This window comes from Nicotiana attenuata, unplaced genomic scaffold (assembly GCF_001879085.1).
Source record: "Nicotiana attenuata strain UT unplaced genomic scaffold, NIATTr2, whole genome shotgun sequence".
Lineage (NCBI taxonomy): Eukaryota > Viridiplantae > Streptophyta > Magnoliopsida > Solanales > Solanaceae > Nicotiana > Nicotiana attenuata.
The window spans coordinates 153,982-171,382 of NW_017671777.1; the positions used below are offsets into that span (position 1 = coordinate 153,982).

Below are 17,401 nucleotides of genomic sequence, written 5' to 3' on the forward strand. Positions count from 1 at the left end.
CGTTATTGCAAGTTTTGCTAAGTAACCATTTTATAGGGGAAAACTGACCGGGGAATTTACCGTTGAATCCACGATGATTTGGACTCCCCATAACCCTTACATTCGAGGAGAAGTGTTCCTAAGGGGGGGGAGGGTGTTACAACCCATATTTACATACGTTAGTCATGCCATAGGTCGTCGACGTAAATCCATGAAGAGATTATCTTGAGATGAATAAGAGATTAATCTTATTGGTCTTAAATGATACAAAGGTGTATAAGGGTGGTTAACAAGTAATTAGAAGTTAAACGAATCAAGGATGTTGTCAGCCGTATTTTGGGTAAACCTAGGGGTGGGCTTAATACTCTCAAGAGGTCGTATTTTTAAAGGTATATGAATCATAAAATATCCGTATCATAGTCTTGAAAGTCAAACGAGTTATGAAACAAAAGTCGAAAAGAGTTTGTTGCAACTTAAAGTTCATAGTTTTACTGTAAACTTTAGGTCAAATTTGTTAAGCTTTTCGCCTCCCAATATACTTGGGAATTACGGGGTGATTACCCACCAAATTGAAGATCTATGAGTCCTAGTTCCAAACGCATTAAACTTTTATCAATACGACATTGGAGTAGAGAGGATATTTGCCGTTTTCGCGAGACTGCGCCAAGCACCTCTCTATGGGACCCACTTAGGCAGTTTAAGATATTTGGATCTATATAGGACGCCTCCAACCCGTTTTAAAAGTCAATTTATTTTCACTAATTTTCAGACTTAGAACCCTAGAACACCCTCTCAAGTTTCTCAAGATTCAAGACCCAAACAAAGGGCAAACAACACAAATCAAGTGTCGGGAATCCCGTGGCGCTAGTAAGTCTCTTGTTCTTCTTGTTGTTGCTCATTTTTGTGTTGTTCCAGCTCCGTGTGGGAGGTTGTTTTAAAGGGTTTATGTTGTGATAAATACTCCCTCAAGTTCTTAATATCAACCCTAGGTGATTTCAAGCCTTCTAAAGTGATTCTAGTGGCCAAAAAGAAAAACACTAATTGATTGCTAGTTTCGCTTCCTTGTTGTTGTGGCAGAATTGGAGGGATATTTCGTGGAGAATTAAGGTCAAATTGGAGTTGTTCTTTCTGTATAAAGGTAAGGAACCTCTTAATCTATATGTATTAAGATTATCCAAGTTACGGCTAAGTCATTGAAAGCTATTGAAGCTAGAACTTGTGAAATATATATCGAAAGGCTTGGTAGTAATGTTATCGGTTGGTGGACTGTTTTGGGATGCTCAATATGATTATTATTGATGTTGTTTGGGCTGTTTGGTGATTGTTTGGAATTGTGCGAAGTCATATATATAGGGGAGGTGCTGTCCGTTTCATCGTAAAATAGGTTGTGGTCGATACATAATAGTTATGACGCTTGAATGGTAACTATAGTACCGTTTCTCTTATTGTAGACTAAGGAGTCGTGAAAATTGCATAGCTTGAGATTGGGGCAGTATATACAAGGTATGTGAGGCTATCCCTTTCCTTCTTTTGCACGACTCCGATTGTACATAATGTAATGAACGAGCTTCCAAAGATACTCTACTCTTAGAAGCTAGCAGTACTTACATTGTTTCCCCTCTTATGGAACGATTGACGTTGATGTTGCTTCTCTTATTCTTATGTTGTCAATGTTATTGGTACTTCCTGATTCTTATAAGGTTCATGGTGAAGAGTTAGTCCTAATAACGTGTACAGAGGATACCGACCTTACGTCACTCCAAAAGGTTTAGAACGTGACTCCATGAGTCCAGCATGCATTATATATGTATGTACTTTCTCTACCGAGCCGCGCTATAGTCGGCCGGGTATGGCACCTATTGTGCAACCACTGATCAGTTGGGTTTTACCGAGCTCCACATGGCCGGGTACGTTTTTACCGAGCCTATTACTGCCGGGTACGATATGATGATGATGATGCCCACAGAGGCGTATGTTTTAAAAGTTTATGTATATATACATATGTATTACGCATTTCATGTCAGTAGCCTTAGAGGTACCCAGATGTTACAGGTTGTTTATTCTCTATCCCTGCTTACATTACTGTTCGTACTTATGGTTCCCTGCCTTACATACTCAGTACTTTATTCGTACTGACGTCCTTTTATTTGTGGACGCTGCATGTCGTGCTGCAGGTCCTGATAGACAGGCAGGCGCAGCTCCCCCACCATAGTAGGCTGTCCAGTTCAACGGTGATTGGCGAGATCCCTTCTTCGGACTTGCCTTGGTCTTGGTATGCATTTTTGTTATAGATATTATGGGTATGTCGGGGCCCTGTTCCGGCTATGTTGCAACACTTATGTTCCTTTAGAGGCTCATAGACAGGTGTCGACTCATGTATAGTTTGGTAGGCCTTGTCGGCTGGTTTTTGTTGTATAGTCTCTCATGGTAGTGTGGTAGCTCGTACCTTATATATAGTTTCTTGATTGTCTAGTCATCCCATGTTATGTATGTTCATGCCATCATATTTTATTGTTGGTTGTCCATGACCCATGTCTACCATTTATATTGATCTCGTCAGCCCTAAAAGATAATAAAGAAGGTTAGATAAAATGTATGTTGGTACTCGGTAAGTATGGCCGGGTGCTAGTCATGGCCCTCCGTTTGGGTCGTGACAGTGGTGACAAGTGTAAGGTGCATTGTAACAAGCATCAAAAGATACAATTGGGTTTGACATAGCATAAGCATCATAAACTCCACTTGGACTAGGAGAAGGACTTGTGAATTGATTTTCAGTCCAAACTCCATATTCAATATCTTGCCTTGCCACCAACTTATCCTTAAAGTATTTAGGAATGAAAGTATGCCCCCTTCCATTTATATCAACCACATACCTATTCCACTTTACATCAATTGAAAGATTATGATCAAGAAACCAAGGCTTTCCCAATCGTACATGGCAATACTTCATAGGATATACATCACACCAAACCACATCTTTAAAGTCTCCTTTGGTTATAGTAACCATCACACCTCTATCAACTCGCTCACCCCGAAATTTATAAGGCGACTTCCTTGGAATACAACTCAATCTCAACCATTCAACAAAGGAAGAAGCAATAAAGTTGGTCGCATAGTGATTACTTATAGCAACCAAGCAACCATCATAGCCTTCTACATTCGCTTTATAATGCCTCCAAGTTACCTTTCTCCCACTTTCATCATAAAAGATTTCAACACTTAGAGAAGCACAATTAGTTCCATAAGAAGAACCCACATAACCATCCATACCTTCCTTATGACTCCTTTTACTTACAAAAGAAAACTTAAAGCAAGAAAATCAGTTAGTAAAAATAGGACCTCTCACTCCCTTAGTGTATCGCTCAATATATATGTCACTCAACACTCGTGTTTACACTCAAAGGTCAAAGGCTTTTGCAGCCTCGCTCAATTGAACTCACCACTCTAGCCTTTTTCCACACAAGGGTATCTAAAGTTCTCTTCACAACCAAAGTTTTCAAACCAATCCAAGTAGGTAATCAAGTATCGGTTCGGAATGGAATGTATGCTGCCAAAGAAAGCACAATTAAAAACTAACGGACTTGAGCCAAACAATTCACAACGAAAATAAAGAGAAAAGCACGAAAGAAATGGCACGAAATAAAATAAAGCACATGAAGAAACTAGAAATAAACTCAATATGAACTAATATCAAGTTAATCTAGTTGAGAGTTTAGTTTACCACAAATTGGAAAGAAAGAAAGGACAGGAAACTATAAAACTAAACACTTTTCAAATTTTGTGGTCATATTTGTAAAAAGAGGTTATTGTTGCAAAACTGGCCAGATTTGCAATCAAGTTGCTGCAGACCAGTGCAGATTTCCCAGCCCAAATCAGTGCAGCTCACACAATAAAACTTTCAGTTCTAGAAGTCCTTTTCAATTTTCAAGCAGTCGCTTCAGTCTACTGTAGTTTTCCAAGTGAGTTGTCAAGTCCGAGCTTCAACTTTGAAATCCAGCCGAAGTGTTACTCATGAATCTGCAGTTATTTCAACCTTCAAAACTCAGCTTCACAAACTTCCCAACTAGGCTAAGCGGACTCCCCAAATCAGCGCAAACAATGTAAAAAAAATGCAGAAACTGCAGCTGGACCTGTGCAGATTGTGAGCTCCAACTGTGCAGAACTGCAGCTCAAAGATATTGCTCAAACAATGCACTGCTGGGCAGCCCAATTCTCATTTTGTTGCAGCAGTTTGTAGGAGAAACTGGTGCAAAACATTTTCTTCAAATAGTGCAGAATCCTTTCTTTTCAGCTGCAGGTGTTTCCATGTTACAACTAGGAGAAGCCTTCCAAAACTGTGTTGCTACTTCAGCTCTCTTTGAATCAAGAAACAAACTACTAGGCTTTCACAAAACTAAGCAGCTATGAACCAGAAACCACAAGTGCAGACAATCAGCTGTGCAGATGTAATTGTGCAAAACTGTGTTGTCCTTAACTTGCACAAATTGGGTGCAAAACTGGAACTTCTAGCTGCAGACAGTGCAGAATTTTCTGCAGATTAACCAGTCCAAACAATGTTTACAGGGCAGAATTTACTGTCAAATTACTCTCCAAACATAAACAAACACTGCAGCAAGAAGTTGTGCAACTGTGGAGAATTACAGCTCAAAACGTGCAGATATCAGCAGCAGGAATAGTGTTGTCAAATACTGCTCAATTCCAGCAGCTAACCGCTGCACAAACAATGGACAAATGCAAAACAAGATGACTTGGAGTTCAACTATTGTAGCAGCAAATAGAACTCAGCAACTGAAGTTTCACTCCCAACAACAGCTATTGTTCAATCCTCAGTTCGAAATTTCAGTTCAACAACAACATTATCTCATCAAGTGCAATCCCAGCTGAATTCCCAAAAGAACAAAACAGTAATTTGAACCAATGTTTAAAAGAGGGGGGGCGTGAGGCGAAGCGTTTTACCACTGACGAGGCGAGGCGTAAGTCCCACGGATCTTTAGATTTTATTAATTTTAAGAATTTTAAGATAGTATAAAATAAAAAATAATTACAAAAATTACATTAAAATCACAAAATTATAACAAATAATCCATTTAAAATATTTTTGAATTATAATTCAACTATGAATAATACGAAAAGTATGACATATATCATAATATGCAAATTAGCTGCAACGTCGTTACCACTCAAATATCAGAAGTAATGTATTCGATATGAAATCTTATATGTATCTCTTAAGGAGTAATGAATCTTGAAAAAGTTTCGATATTATAACTAGATATTTTTTTTCAAAATACTTCTTTTATTTAATATGCTTTCTATTTGAAAGAGAGTTTATATAAAAACATAATTACATTTTAAATATGATTCTCTCGCATCTTTTATTTTTAAGTTTCAACAAGTTAATAAAGTGACACATAATTCACCATATAATACCATGATAACTAATTATTTGTAAATAGTTACTAGCTAATACTAAGCTATTAAATTAATAAGTATTGTATCTCGTAAACGTGAAAAAATAATATTTAGGAAAATAATTATAAAAACAATTATGGACTATTATATAATAAAGACATAACGAAGTTAATAAATAAATACTTTTTAAATGAAAGATTTATTTAAAATTTACTATCATAGCAGTCTTAATGGATAACGTGCAATAGTTTTTATTTTAATTATGACATAAAATACTCTCAACTTAATGATTTATGATTATAAAAAGTAATTTTGAATAGTCAACAATTTATAAAGAAAATTTGAGGATTTAGAAGGTTAGTTACACACAATTGCATAAAGTTCTATTAGGCGAGCCCAGAACACTAGGCATCGGGAGTGTCCGGGCCGTAAGCCCCCACGGTTGAGGCGTAAGTCTCACGGAACTAAGCCCCACACATAAGCCCAGGGGTGTTTTACTAGTGCTCCGCCCTTGGGGCGAGTCCCGGCGAGTCCTAATTCTGCCTTTTCAAACAGAGATTTGAACCAATAACAACGTCGAGTTGATTACGAATTCAAAATCAATCAATTTAGAAAGATCGAGTCGATGTTTAGTTGAAACTCGATTCTCTTCAAAATTTTCAGAAATTAAACCAAGTTTAGACTTCAGAAATCAAACCTGTGCAATCTTCAATGATGAATTTACTGGAATCAGCTATGCATCGATGCGTAGAGACGTTTCATAGGCTACGCAATAGCTTCAAGAACTCAATTCCAGAAATCGCAACTGTTCGTCGGAGTTCTTCGAGCTTCAATGGTAGAGAATTCGAATCTTCGAGCAATCCTCAACCAAATGAACTCAAAATTTGGGACCCTACTTCAAAACAGCATAAGAATCAAACTCCAATATCCGATTTGTTTGAAAATAATTCCTAAAACCAGAAGACCCAGTATCGCCTTCTTCACCGAAATGATTTTCGAAATCTCGAACCGAAACCCTAGCAAACCAGCTTCAAACGAGCCCTAATCTTCCCCAGCCAAGCGGTACCAGCAGGATTAGAACATCCAATCGGTTTTGCACTCAAAATTTCGGATCTAGAGAACACAGTCTTCAAGCTCTTCAGCTTCCCGTCTCGAGTAAGAATCCTCATAAATCGGACTAACGTTTCAGAACAAGTCTCTTACAATTACAAGACGAAACTCAGAAACCTGTTTGAACAATCGCTCACAGAATCGAAGAAACCCAATTGGTCTTCTTCGTTGAGAACCCGTTCGAAATTTTCTGAGCAAAACTCGTTCAAAAATTTGACCCAAACCTTGTTAAATTCAGCTCCAAATTAACTCAAGCTTCAGATTTGAGTACACAATCAAGTTTCCAACTAGAATCTCGAACACCCAATTCGAATTTTGAACCCTAATTTCAGAATTAAAACACGTCGAAGCTTCGATGGGAATTTTCGGACTCCCTTTTCTTCAAATTGTTAACCCTAACTTCGAATTTCAGCTCAAATTAGTAGTTCAATCTCAGAAACGAAGGAATCAGAAATTTCAGAACCAAAATCGAGATGAGAACAATGAAATGAAGTATCTAAATGAAACAGTGACCAACAAAGCTATCAAAAACTTATTACAAAATTACAAGCAAGTTTAGTCTGAACTGGAACTATAAAACATCAACATGGTACAAAACTTCAGCATTTTTTGGTATAAAATTTTAGCATGCTAAAATTCATAATTTAATTACAAACTGCAGGATTAAAACTTCAGCATGTTTGTCTTGAAGTTTTAGAAATAGAACTAAAAATCTTCATCTAAGTTTCGGAAAAAGCTCATGATAAAACTGTTAAATGTAGGACAATATTTCAGCATGTTTTGGTATGAAATTTTAGCAAATGAACTAAATAACTTCAACATGTATTAGCATGATTAGCTTCAACGTGAAACAACTTCACGCTACATTAGCATGAAGTTTTAGTATGAAAAATCTTCATACTACAGTAGCATGAAGTTTTAGCTTCTATTTGATTAGAACTTCAGAATTCAACGTGAAACAATTTTATTCTATATCTATCATGCAAAGTTTTTGAAGATCTATAAGTGAAAACTTCATGTTTCATCCGTCAAATAACTTTATGCAAGTGTGATTAAATGAGCATAAGTGAAAAAATATATAGGCGTTAATTGAATTAAATTAAAAGCATCATGAATTACGAAAATAATTGCAGAAACATATATCATGAAGATTAATCAGTTGCAAAATTAATTTGAATTCCTAAGATGAATTGCAATACTTACAATGTATTTTGTAATTTTGAATTCGGAATTTGAATCTGGTTCAACTTTCTGGTTTTTTGATAAAACTTCTGAGAGGAGAGGAGATCTAAGGAGGGACGGAGTGATGGAGGAGAACGGTAAAGCGATTACTGCGTGATGCATCTTTTATATCTTTTGTTAGGGGTATAATTGTAATATTATTACGGATTTTTTGTTAGCTGGCTACCAAATCAATAATATTTAAAAATAGGGTACAGATTAAAATGTGCCACAAATATAGGGTACGACTTTAAATCGCCCGTATTTCAGGTAAAAATTGCACGGGGCGCCCTATTTGGTCGCCCCCATTTAACCTATACCCATATTTATAAAATTATTTAACCATACCCTAATTTTTACAACTTCATGCTCCTTCTTCCTGCTACCTGTGCGCTCCTTTCTTTTCTGCTCTTTTTATTCTACTCTTCATTTTTTGTAATTTGTAATATATTGATTTGCTCATGGTAACTAAATTGATCATCCAAAGAAGTTCACTGTCGAGGAAGCAAGAAGCTAACTTTGTTAAAGCTACTGCAGAATTTAAATTTCTATCCCTAAATTCATAGTTTTGTATTCAATAGGTGTTCAGGTTGTTAGGGAGATAGGAGGAAGAAGAACTATTGCGCATCTTTACATTAGATTATAGTTGGGAGTTGGGACTTATGTATAGATATAGGGAAAACTTCAGCTAAAACATACTGAAGTTCAACAAATATAGAACAAAACTTCAGCTAGTAGAATGCTTAAGTTCAGTATTTACAAATAAAAACTTCAGCCAACACTAAGTTTACGCGAAAAATTTAGCTAAAACATGCTGAAGTTCAGCAAATAGAGAACAAAACTTCAGCTAGTACGACTGTAGGACAAAAACTTCAGCTTATTTAGTGCTGAAGTTTTTACAAATGAACTAAATAACTTCAGCATTTCTGCTGAAGTTTTTTGAAAAAAGTTTTATGACAAAACTAATGAATCCAGGACAAAACTTTAGTTTATTTAGTGCTGAAGTTTTTACAAATGAACAAAATAACTTTAGCATCTTCTGCTGAAGTTTTTGAAAAAGCTTTACGACAAAACTATTGAATCTAGGACAAAACTTCAGCTAAAACATGCTGAAGTTCAACAAATAGAGAACAAAACTTCAGCTAGTAGAATGCTTAAGTTCAGCAATTACGAACAACTTAAGGCCCGTCTACTAGAATGCAAAGTTTGCGTGATTGCCTTTGCTACTTCAGGCCCGTATGTCTGAAGTTTACGCGAAAAGTGGGTAAGCTTGCATTTTTTTTTATAAAGCGAGTATAAGTTAAAACATGACCCAAAAAGCGTGTATAGATGCAAATACCCGTACTTCAGTCAACTTGGGCCTGGGCATTTTCAATAGGCCTAAAACCCCTAAACGATTCTAAAACCCTAATAACCCTAATATTTGCATAGGCGTCGTTGTTTCTTCCCTTTCTCCCTTTACCAATTCTTCTTCGTATCTTCTCGTTTCCTCTATTGGTAACTGGTAAGTGAAAGCTTAAATTCTTACCGTTCTCTTGCTATTTTTTGTTTCTAGGGTTCCAAATAATTTGTGATTAAGCCATAGTAATTGTTATGAAAGTTGAAAATTTGCTTTAATCACAAATAATATTAGTTTAGTTTTCAATTTGTTTTTAGGTAAGGATGATGAGAAGTAAAACCCCATGGAAAATTAAAACCCCACAGAAAGGAAGAATCAGAAGGGAGCTTGAAAAACGTGCTCCTAAACTGGTGAGTTTGATCTTAGCAAACCACACTTCCAAAAAAAGAGATGGGATTTTTATTGTGATGAAAAATCTTTATTTATTTATTTTGGGGCAGGTTGAAACTGGGAAAAAGACATTGATATTACACGGTACAAAAACAAGCCAAGTGTTGAATGAGGTGATGACTGAAATTTATCACTTGAAGAGGGATAATTCTGTTAAATATACAAGGAAGAATGATAACGTTAGACCATTTGAGAGCGGGGGAGAGGCTTCTTTGGAGTTCTTCTCTCTTAAGACAGATTGCAGCCTTTTTGTGGTAAGTGGGTACATGCCCTTTTCTTTTTTGAGGCATTTTTTGGTTCAGTGGGTAGAAAAGTGCTGATATATAACTTGTTCCATGTTAATTTGGATTTGTTTCTGTGGCTCCTGATTATTATGTTGTTTGCTGAGGCTTGTTCTGAAGGTAGACATAAATGAATCATCTCCAAATATTTAGCAAAGGAGTACAGATCTTTTTTCATGATAAAGAGTTATTTGTGCTAAAAGATATATATTCAATGAAATACAGAAGAAGAAACATAGGTGCAATGTTGAGAATCTGTTACGTCATTCTGAAAATCTCCCCCTAACCCAGACCAAAGGAAGTTCATTTTGACATGGAAGTGCATTGTTTTAATCAGGTTAAGCTTCTGGCTTCTAGGGGATAAGGAACAGAGACTAAGCGTATAATGCTTAATGGGTAGCTTGCATAAGTTCACAACAAAAATGGGTACATTATCTGCCGAAGTCCTTTTAGCTACTTGTAACATTGTTGAAGAGTCCAGTTTTAATCCTCAACTGTTTGATTATTTCAATTAGAACAGATCTGTACTATTGTTAGTTGCTTGCAGGGGCGGAGCTAGCCTTTGAGTTACGGGTTCAGCGAAACTCAGTAATTTTTGTCCAAACTCTATATTTGTCTTAGGGAATTCATTGAATATGTTCAATTATTAATTTTGAACCTAGTAACTTAAAAGGACTAGAATCCTGAACCCATAAATTTCAAATCCTAGTTTCGCCATGGTTGCTTGATTTGCTGAGACACAGAATAAATAAATATTTGAACTTGATATTTGGTTGTCTGTATATCCCTCATTTTGCTACCATAGTTAACTAATTTTAGTGCTAATAGATATGGTGAGAGGGGTTATTTCTGAATGGTAAACTATATAACCATAGTCTTTTGGTATCATGTTGTTTGGTTATCAGGGTTTCTTTTATAGTCTGAGGGAGAGCACATTTAGAACTAGAGAATCTAGAATCTGTATTTTGTAGCTTTGGAGCACTCTAACTGAAGATGTATTTTTTGTTCAATTTTTGGTCCCTCGAGATATTTATAGTTGATTTGTGGCTCCTGATGGTAATTGGTCTATAGATTATATTACTCATGTAGTGAAATATATTAATGTCATAAAGGATATGTATAAAGGAATTGTCACTAGCGTGAAAACAGTAGTAGGAGATCCAAAAAAGTTTCCCATGGCAGTGGGTCACCAAGGGTTCTGCATTGAGCCCCTACTTATTGAACGCAGTTATGAATGAGCTAACCAACGCAACAAAAGGTTCCATGGTGTATGCTATATGCTGATGTCAACAAAAAGCTTGAGCTATGGAGAAGCACCTTAGAGAAGGGTTCTAAGATATGTAGAAGTAAGACTGAATACATGCACGACAAGTTTAGTCAGTACGAGAAGATCGAAGTTGACTAGATGAAATTGCGGTGCCAAAATGAAAACAATTTAGACATCCAGGCTCGTTTCAGGAGAATGAAATGATAGATGAAGATGTTACTCATAGGATTAGAAGAGCGAAGTTGACTAGATGGAATTGCGGTGCCAAAATGCAAACAATTTAGATATCCAGGCTCGTTTCAGGAGAATGAAATGATAGATGAAGATGTTACTCATAGGATTAGAACCGGATGGTTGAAACGGAGAAGTGCTACCGGGTGTTATGTGATAGACTATTCCTACCAAGGTGAAAGGTAAGTTCTATAGAACAACTATAAGACCAGTCATCTTATATGGTAGTGAATGTTAGGTTGCTAAAGTTCAACATATCCACTAGATGAGTGTTGTAGAAGTGCGAATGCTAAGATGGATGTGCGGTAAATAAGATTAAAATTAACCGCATTCGCCAGAAGTTGCAGCATACGTTGAGGATAAAATGAGAGAACATCGCTTGAGATGGTTTGGTTGGTCGTGTCTTGCGTCGACCTACAGATGCACCAATCCGTAGGAGTGAAACTATGGTGTGTGAAGTTAAAAAGGGGAAGGGGTAGACCCAAATCACATGAAAGGAAGTTGCCTCAAAAGACCTACGAATCCTTGGAATCAATGCAGACTTAGCTAAGAATAGGGCACAATGGAAGATGAAAATCCATATAAGTGATTTTTACTAGTTGGGAATAGGTTTTAGATTTGGTATAGAATATATATATATATATATATATATATATATATATAATACTATACTATACAATGTAATTGGCATAATGTTATTGTTGTTTAACTCTGAATAATTAGTTATTCTCACATTATTTAGACATAATTTCATGTTTTTAATAATTGGTACTTACTACTGACATTGATTTAACAAGAATAACAATATAATTAATATTTGTATGGACTTAGATATCTTAGTGTAACTAGATATAAGAGAATTATATAAAATTAATATAAATAATAATGTTATAAATAGAGACACTGTCTTTAGATTTGTCATCATATATTAGGGCAAAAATTAGTAATAAATTTTATTTTTTATTGTAAATCTTATTATTTAATATAATTTTTAAATTAGTGATGCAACCATAATTTCATGGTAAATTTGTGATAGNTATATATATATATATATCTGCTTGCACTTTTATTTTGTTTTGGTAATGATGATGATATGAGTTGAGCTTAATGAAAGGAATAAGGATTGGGAAAATTTCACATAAAACAACTGGGCTCCCTACTTCTCAATTTTATAGCTCATATTTCAATTTACAACCAACTAGCCCAAAAATAATAGGTTAAAATTCAACATCCAACTCCAATAGGTTCTTAAAATTACTATTTAATTTTTAAAAAAGATTCTTCAAGCTTTTAAATTAATTTTTGAATCAGTAATTATGACTCAAATATTAGTTCAACAAACCAAATTCATTTGGGTGGTGAAAATTAGATTTTTAACAAGCTTAAATATGTGGGTTTAAATTCCGAATTTGATTTTGTGAGAAATTTGGAGTGGGTGTTATTTAAACTTGTTAGAAATAGTATAAGGAGGTTGTATATAAAATTTGAAGTCATTTAATGGAGATTTGGACTGGTTTTGAACAAAAATTGCAACTGAAAATCGTGGAAGAAGTTCGTCTACCGGCGTTTGTATAAAGGTGTATTAAAGTGTATAATAGTGTGTATAAGGTGTGTTTCTACACTCATATACACTATTATACAAGATTATACATAATTATACAAAAAACTTACTTTTTCTTCTTCCTTGCGTCTTTTCTGAAATTTAACTCAAATCTACTCCAAATCCTTCAAATTTAAATTTTGAACTCCTTTTGATATTTTCACTCAACTGGAACAACACCCAATCCAAACAACTAACAAATTCAAAAAAACTCATTTTCAAAGGCAAAGCTTTGAATGGTCTTCAATGGTGGACTTCTACTCAATTTTCTTACATTGCAAGCAGGTGACGCAAGAGAAGCAGAAAATACACGGCCCCTTGAAGCATATGTAGAAGATGTGAGAAGAAGAGAGACTGAAAGCAATGGTTGTGAGAACACATATTTAACTTCATAGCTTTTAGAAGTAATGGTTGTAAGAACACAAATTTTAAATTTGCTAGTGCTTTCAAAATATGTACAATGTGGGGTAGGTCGGGTAAAACTTAAAAACATGGGCCTTTTTTTGTTATGGTGTAAAGTCATGTGTATTTTCTTGTAATTCTTTCATAAGGATTCACATTGCCGATCCCAACTTGTTTGGGACTGAGGCGTAGTTGTTGTTGTATGTAGTCAAACAAATTCTATGCTTTGATGAGTAATTCTTGGTCAAGACCAAGGTTAAACATTCGATGCTATTGGTGATTTGGTTCCACTTGACGTGATGTCTTATGTTATACATAGCATAGTTCCAACTCTTCCATGTAGTATTGCTCTGGTTAAAGTGTCTATTACATTATTATAATCGATAATAGATTTTAACTCTTCATGCGGAGGAGGAAAGACACCTACTGTTAATTTAGATACTCAGAGTGAGATGAGTGTTTTTCAACTCTTGGAAACCTTGATTTGAACGAAAGGGTATCTTTGTATAAACTGTTGAACTGTTCTAGTTTATCGCTTTATCAGGAATAGTTCTGTTTTATGTTCAGGACTTTTTGCCTGTTGCTTTATCTTTTGTTTTCCATACCCACTTACAGTCTTTGGTTATTTTGCAGTTTGGTTCTCACTCCAAGAAGCGGCCTAACAATCTTGTTATTGGGCGAACCTATGATCACCATGTTTACGATCTTGTAGAGGTAGGAGTGGAAGAGTTCAAAAGCATGAAGTCATTCAAATATGATAAGAATTTGGCTCCTAAAATTGGGTCAAAGCCCTTTTTTACCTTTATTGGAGAAGGATTTGAGAGTGTTGAAGAGTTGAAACATTTAAAAGAAGTTTTGCTTGATCTATTCCATGGCGAGGTTTGATCTTTTCTCAATAAACTTATTCTCTTTGCTTCTTTGAATTGGCAGGCTACCATTAATGCCTGTGGGTTCAATAATGCAGGTTGTGACCAACTTGAACCTTGCTGGGTTAGATCGTGTATATGTATGTACAGCTGTGTCACCAAAAAAGGTTTTCTTGACCCATTGTGCACTGCGGTTAAAAAAATCTGGCACAGTAGTTCCAAGAATAGAATTAGTGGAGGTTGGCCCGTCCATGGACTTAGTAGTTCGGCGACATCGTCTCCCTGATGACAGTTTGAAGAAAGAAGCTATGAAAACTTCTCTTGATAAAGCAAAGAAGAAGGTTTGATTGGCTTAGTCACTTCTTCTCATCTTTATTTGACTAACTTGGAGTCTGGAAAATACTGATGTTGTTACTGGCTGTCATTTTCAGGAGAAAAATGTTGTCAAAGATGCCATTCAAGGAAAATACGGGAAGATTTACATTCCTGATCAGAAGGTAAGAAGGCAGCAGCTGGTTGGAAATTCTTTTTTATAAAATTCTATGACTCTGTTTACACAATGAAAAATTATTCCTTTCTGTAGGTTGGAAGTGTGGCACTGCCTCACAAAGCAAAAGGAGTTAAAAGGGAGCGTAGAGAAGCTAAGTTGAAAAATGTGACAGACCAGCCTGAAGAAAAGAAACAGAAGCTGGATTATGAGTGATTTTCAATTCCAACCTTCTGCAGTGCGATGCTCTTCTGCTGAGTCAAATCAATTTTGTTCTGTCTGCCTTTGCTTATATGCCTTGGGCACAATGCATATCTGTGTCTAACCTCAGCGAATGAATGATCGCAGCAGGTTCTCAGAATTTCTAGGTTGAGAGTAGCCTAATCCTAGCTTTCTGTGAACCAAAGGCCGGATCATTGCTGTCAAAAATATCAGCGGGGAGCTTTCTGACCTCAGAGCGATGGTTCTCACTGTTATTTTAATTTTTCTTATGTTTGAAACCCATTATGTGAATTTTCACCATTTGGTATATTTGACGCGTTTCTAGTTGTTTGGGAAGTTTTCTTCTATAGCTTTTTATTTAGTTCTATCTGTTTGGAGGGTCATTCTGAAGTCTGAAATTTGGAAATATTTTCATTCTATGCAGCTCCTTGATTACATCCTAAAAAAGTAGTCATGTTTAAACACGTCTTTTATTTCTTTAAGCTAAGAACACTCCAAGCACTCACAACAACAAAAAAACTAGTGTATTCCCATAAATGGGGTCTGGAGAGGGTAGTGTGTATGCGGACCTTACCCCTACCCTATAAAGATAGAAAGGATGTTTCCAATGGACCCTTGGCACAAGGAACATAGCAATAGTAACAACAATATATTAAGATAATGGGAGCGAATGACACAACATGTAGTAGTAAAGAACCATGAATAAGATAATACAAAAATAGTCCTAGTACTACCGGTAAGCGTGGGAGGAACACACTATTATTTGTCATCCTACAACCTAAATCCTTGACATCCACACCTTTCTATCGTGGGTCATATTCTCTGTAAGTTGGAGTAATGACATGTCCTACCTAGCTACCTCCCCTCAATACTTCTTAGGCATGCCCCTTCCCTTCCTCAGACCCGCAATGGTCACACCTCCTGACCGGAGCATCTATGTCTCTCCTCTTCACATGCCCGAACCATCTCAGTCTCGACTCCCACAACTTGTCCTCCACAGATGTCACTCCTACCTTGTCCCTAATAACTTCATTCTTGATCATGTCCTTCCTAGTATGACCACACATCCATCCAACATCCTTATTTCAGCTACTTTCATCTTCTGTACATGGAACTTCTTGATGGGCCAGCAATCAGCCCCATACAACATAGCCGGTCTAACCACCACTCTGTAGAACTTGCCCTTAAGTCTAGGTGGCACACTCTTATCACACAAAATCCCCGAGGCGAGCCTCCATCTCATCCACCATTCTCCAATACAATGGGTAATATCCTCGTTAATCTCCCCGTTGCCTTGAATGATACACCAAAGATACTTGAAACTATCTCTTTTGGGGAAGACTTGAGTATCAATGTTCACTTCCGCTCCTTCTTCATGCATCCTATCATTGAACTTGCTCTCTAGGTACTCAGTTTTCGACCTACTCAACTTGAAACCCTTAGACTCCAACGTCTTTCTCCAAACTTCCAACCTAGTGTTAACTCTGTCACGTGTCTCATCAGTTAGGACTATGTCATCAGCGAATAGCATACACCATGGCACCTCCCCTTGTATGTGTCGCTTCAGCACCTCTAACGCTAAGGCAAACAAAAACGGGCTAAGGGCCGATCCCTGATGCAACCCCATCTTCACTGGGAAATGATTTGAGTCTCCTCCTGCAGTCCTCGCCTGAGTCTTCGATCCCTCATACATGTCCTTAATCACCCTAATGTACGTCACTGTGACACCGCTAGCCTCCATACATCTCCATAGGACCCCTCTCAGGACTTTATCATAGGCTTCTCCAGGTCTATGAATATCATATGCAAGTTCTTCTTCCTTTCCTTAAACTGCTCCACCAATCTCCTCACAAGGTAAATGGCTTTTGTAGTACCTTCTCGGCATAAATTCGAACTGGTTCTTCAAAATAGTAACACTACGTCGCACCCTCCTCTCCACCACCCTCTCCCAAATTTTTATAGTATGACTCAACAGCTTGATACTCCATAGTTGTTATAGTCCTGAATATCACCTTTGTTTGTACAACGGGATCATCAAACTCCACCGCCACTCTTCGGGCATCAACTTCACCCTGAAAATGCATTATACAACTCAGTAAGCCATTCCAAGCCTGCCGACCCTTCCAAAATTCTACTAGGATCTCGTCAGGCCCAGTTGCCTTACCCCTGCTCATCTTCTGCATTGCCCCCTCAACTTCCTCGTTCCTAATACGCCTGCAAAACCCAAATTCCCTCTGACTCCCTGAGTTTTCCAACTTTCCTAGCACGATGTTCATTCAAAATTACTGGCATTCAATCGTCCATTCAAGTGACTTTTAGACCAGTTAGTGCAGACTTTATTCTACTTTTCTTGAGCCGAGGGTCTATCGGAAATAGCCTCCCTACCTCTCCAGGTAGGGGTAAGGTCTGCGTACACACTACCCTCCCCAAACCCCACCTGTGGGAATTACACTGGGTATGTTGTTGTTGTTGTTTGTTAGTGCAGACTCTAACGTTTAATAATTTGATACAACTAGTTAGGCTGTATAACTCTC

The 17,401-nt window shown here is 36.8% G+C and overlaps 1 protein-coding gene and 1 long non-coding RNA gene across 3 annotated transcripts; one reads left to right on the plus strand and one right to left on the minus strand.

Moving 5' to 3' along the window:
- Positions 1-3,638: 3,638 nt before the first annotated feature.
- On the minus strand, positions 3,639-7,322 carry LOC109210169. The gene is made up of 2 exons (XR_002065502.1): positions 6,089-7,322; positions 3,639-4,691 (listed from the first exon to the last, which is right to left on the minus strand). It is a non-coding gene; the product is annotated as an uncharacterized LOC109210169 (long non-coding RNA).
- Positions 7,323-9,117: 1,795 nt separating this feature from the next.
- On the plus strand, positions 9,118-15,250 carry LOC109210170 (ribosome production factor 2 homolog). 2 transcript variants are annotated; one of them, XM_019373547.1, is made up of 7 exons: positions 9,118-9,226; positions 9,379-9,471; positions 9,562-9,765; positions 13,926-14,171; positions 14,257-14,499; positions 14,590-14,655; positions 14,742-15,250. In XM_019373547.1, exons 2-7 carry the CDS (start codon positions 9,385-9,387, stop codon positions 14,859-14,861), a joined length of 966 nt encoding a protein of 321 aa, XP_019229092.1. In that variant the 5' UTR covers positions 9,118-9,226; positions 9,379-9,384; the 3' UTR covers positions 14,862-15,250. The 2 variants fall into 2 exon arrangements, with proteins under 2 accessions (XP_019229092.1, XP_019229093.1); XM_019373548.1 differs by having other exon boundaries at positions 9,121-9,226; positions 9,361-9,471.
- The last annotated feature ends 2,151 nt before the right edge of the window (positions 15,251-17,401 follow it).

Bases quoted from the DNA above. Each gene is read 5' to 3' on its own strand.
- LOC109210170 (XM_019373547.1), top strand. From the start codon at position 9,385: ATGATGAGAAGTAAAACCCCATGGAAAATTAAAACCCCACAGAAAGGA. The intron at 9,472-9,561 runs GTGAGTTTGATC...ATTTTGGGGCAG, and splicing joins AAAAACGTGCTCCTAAACTG to GTTGAAACTGGGAAAAAGAC. The intron at 14,656-14,741 runs GTAAGAAGGCAG...TCCTTTCTGTAG, and splicing joins TTTACATTCCTGATCAGAAG to GTTGGAAGTGTGGCACTGCC.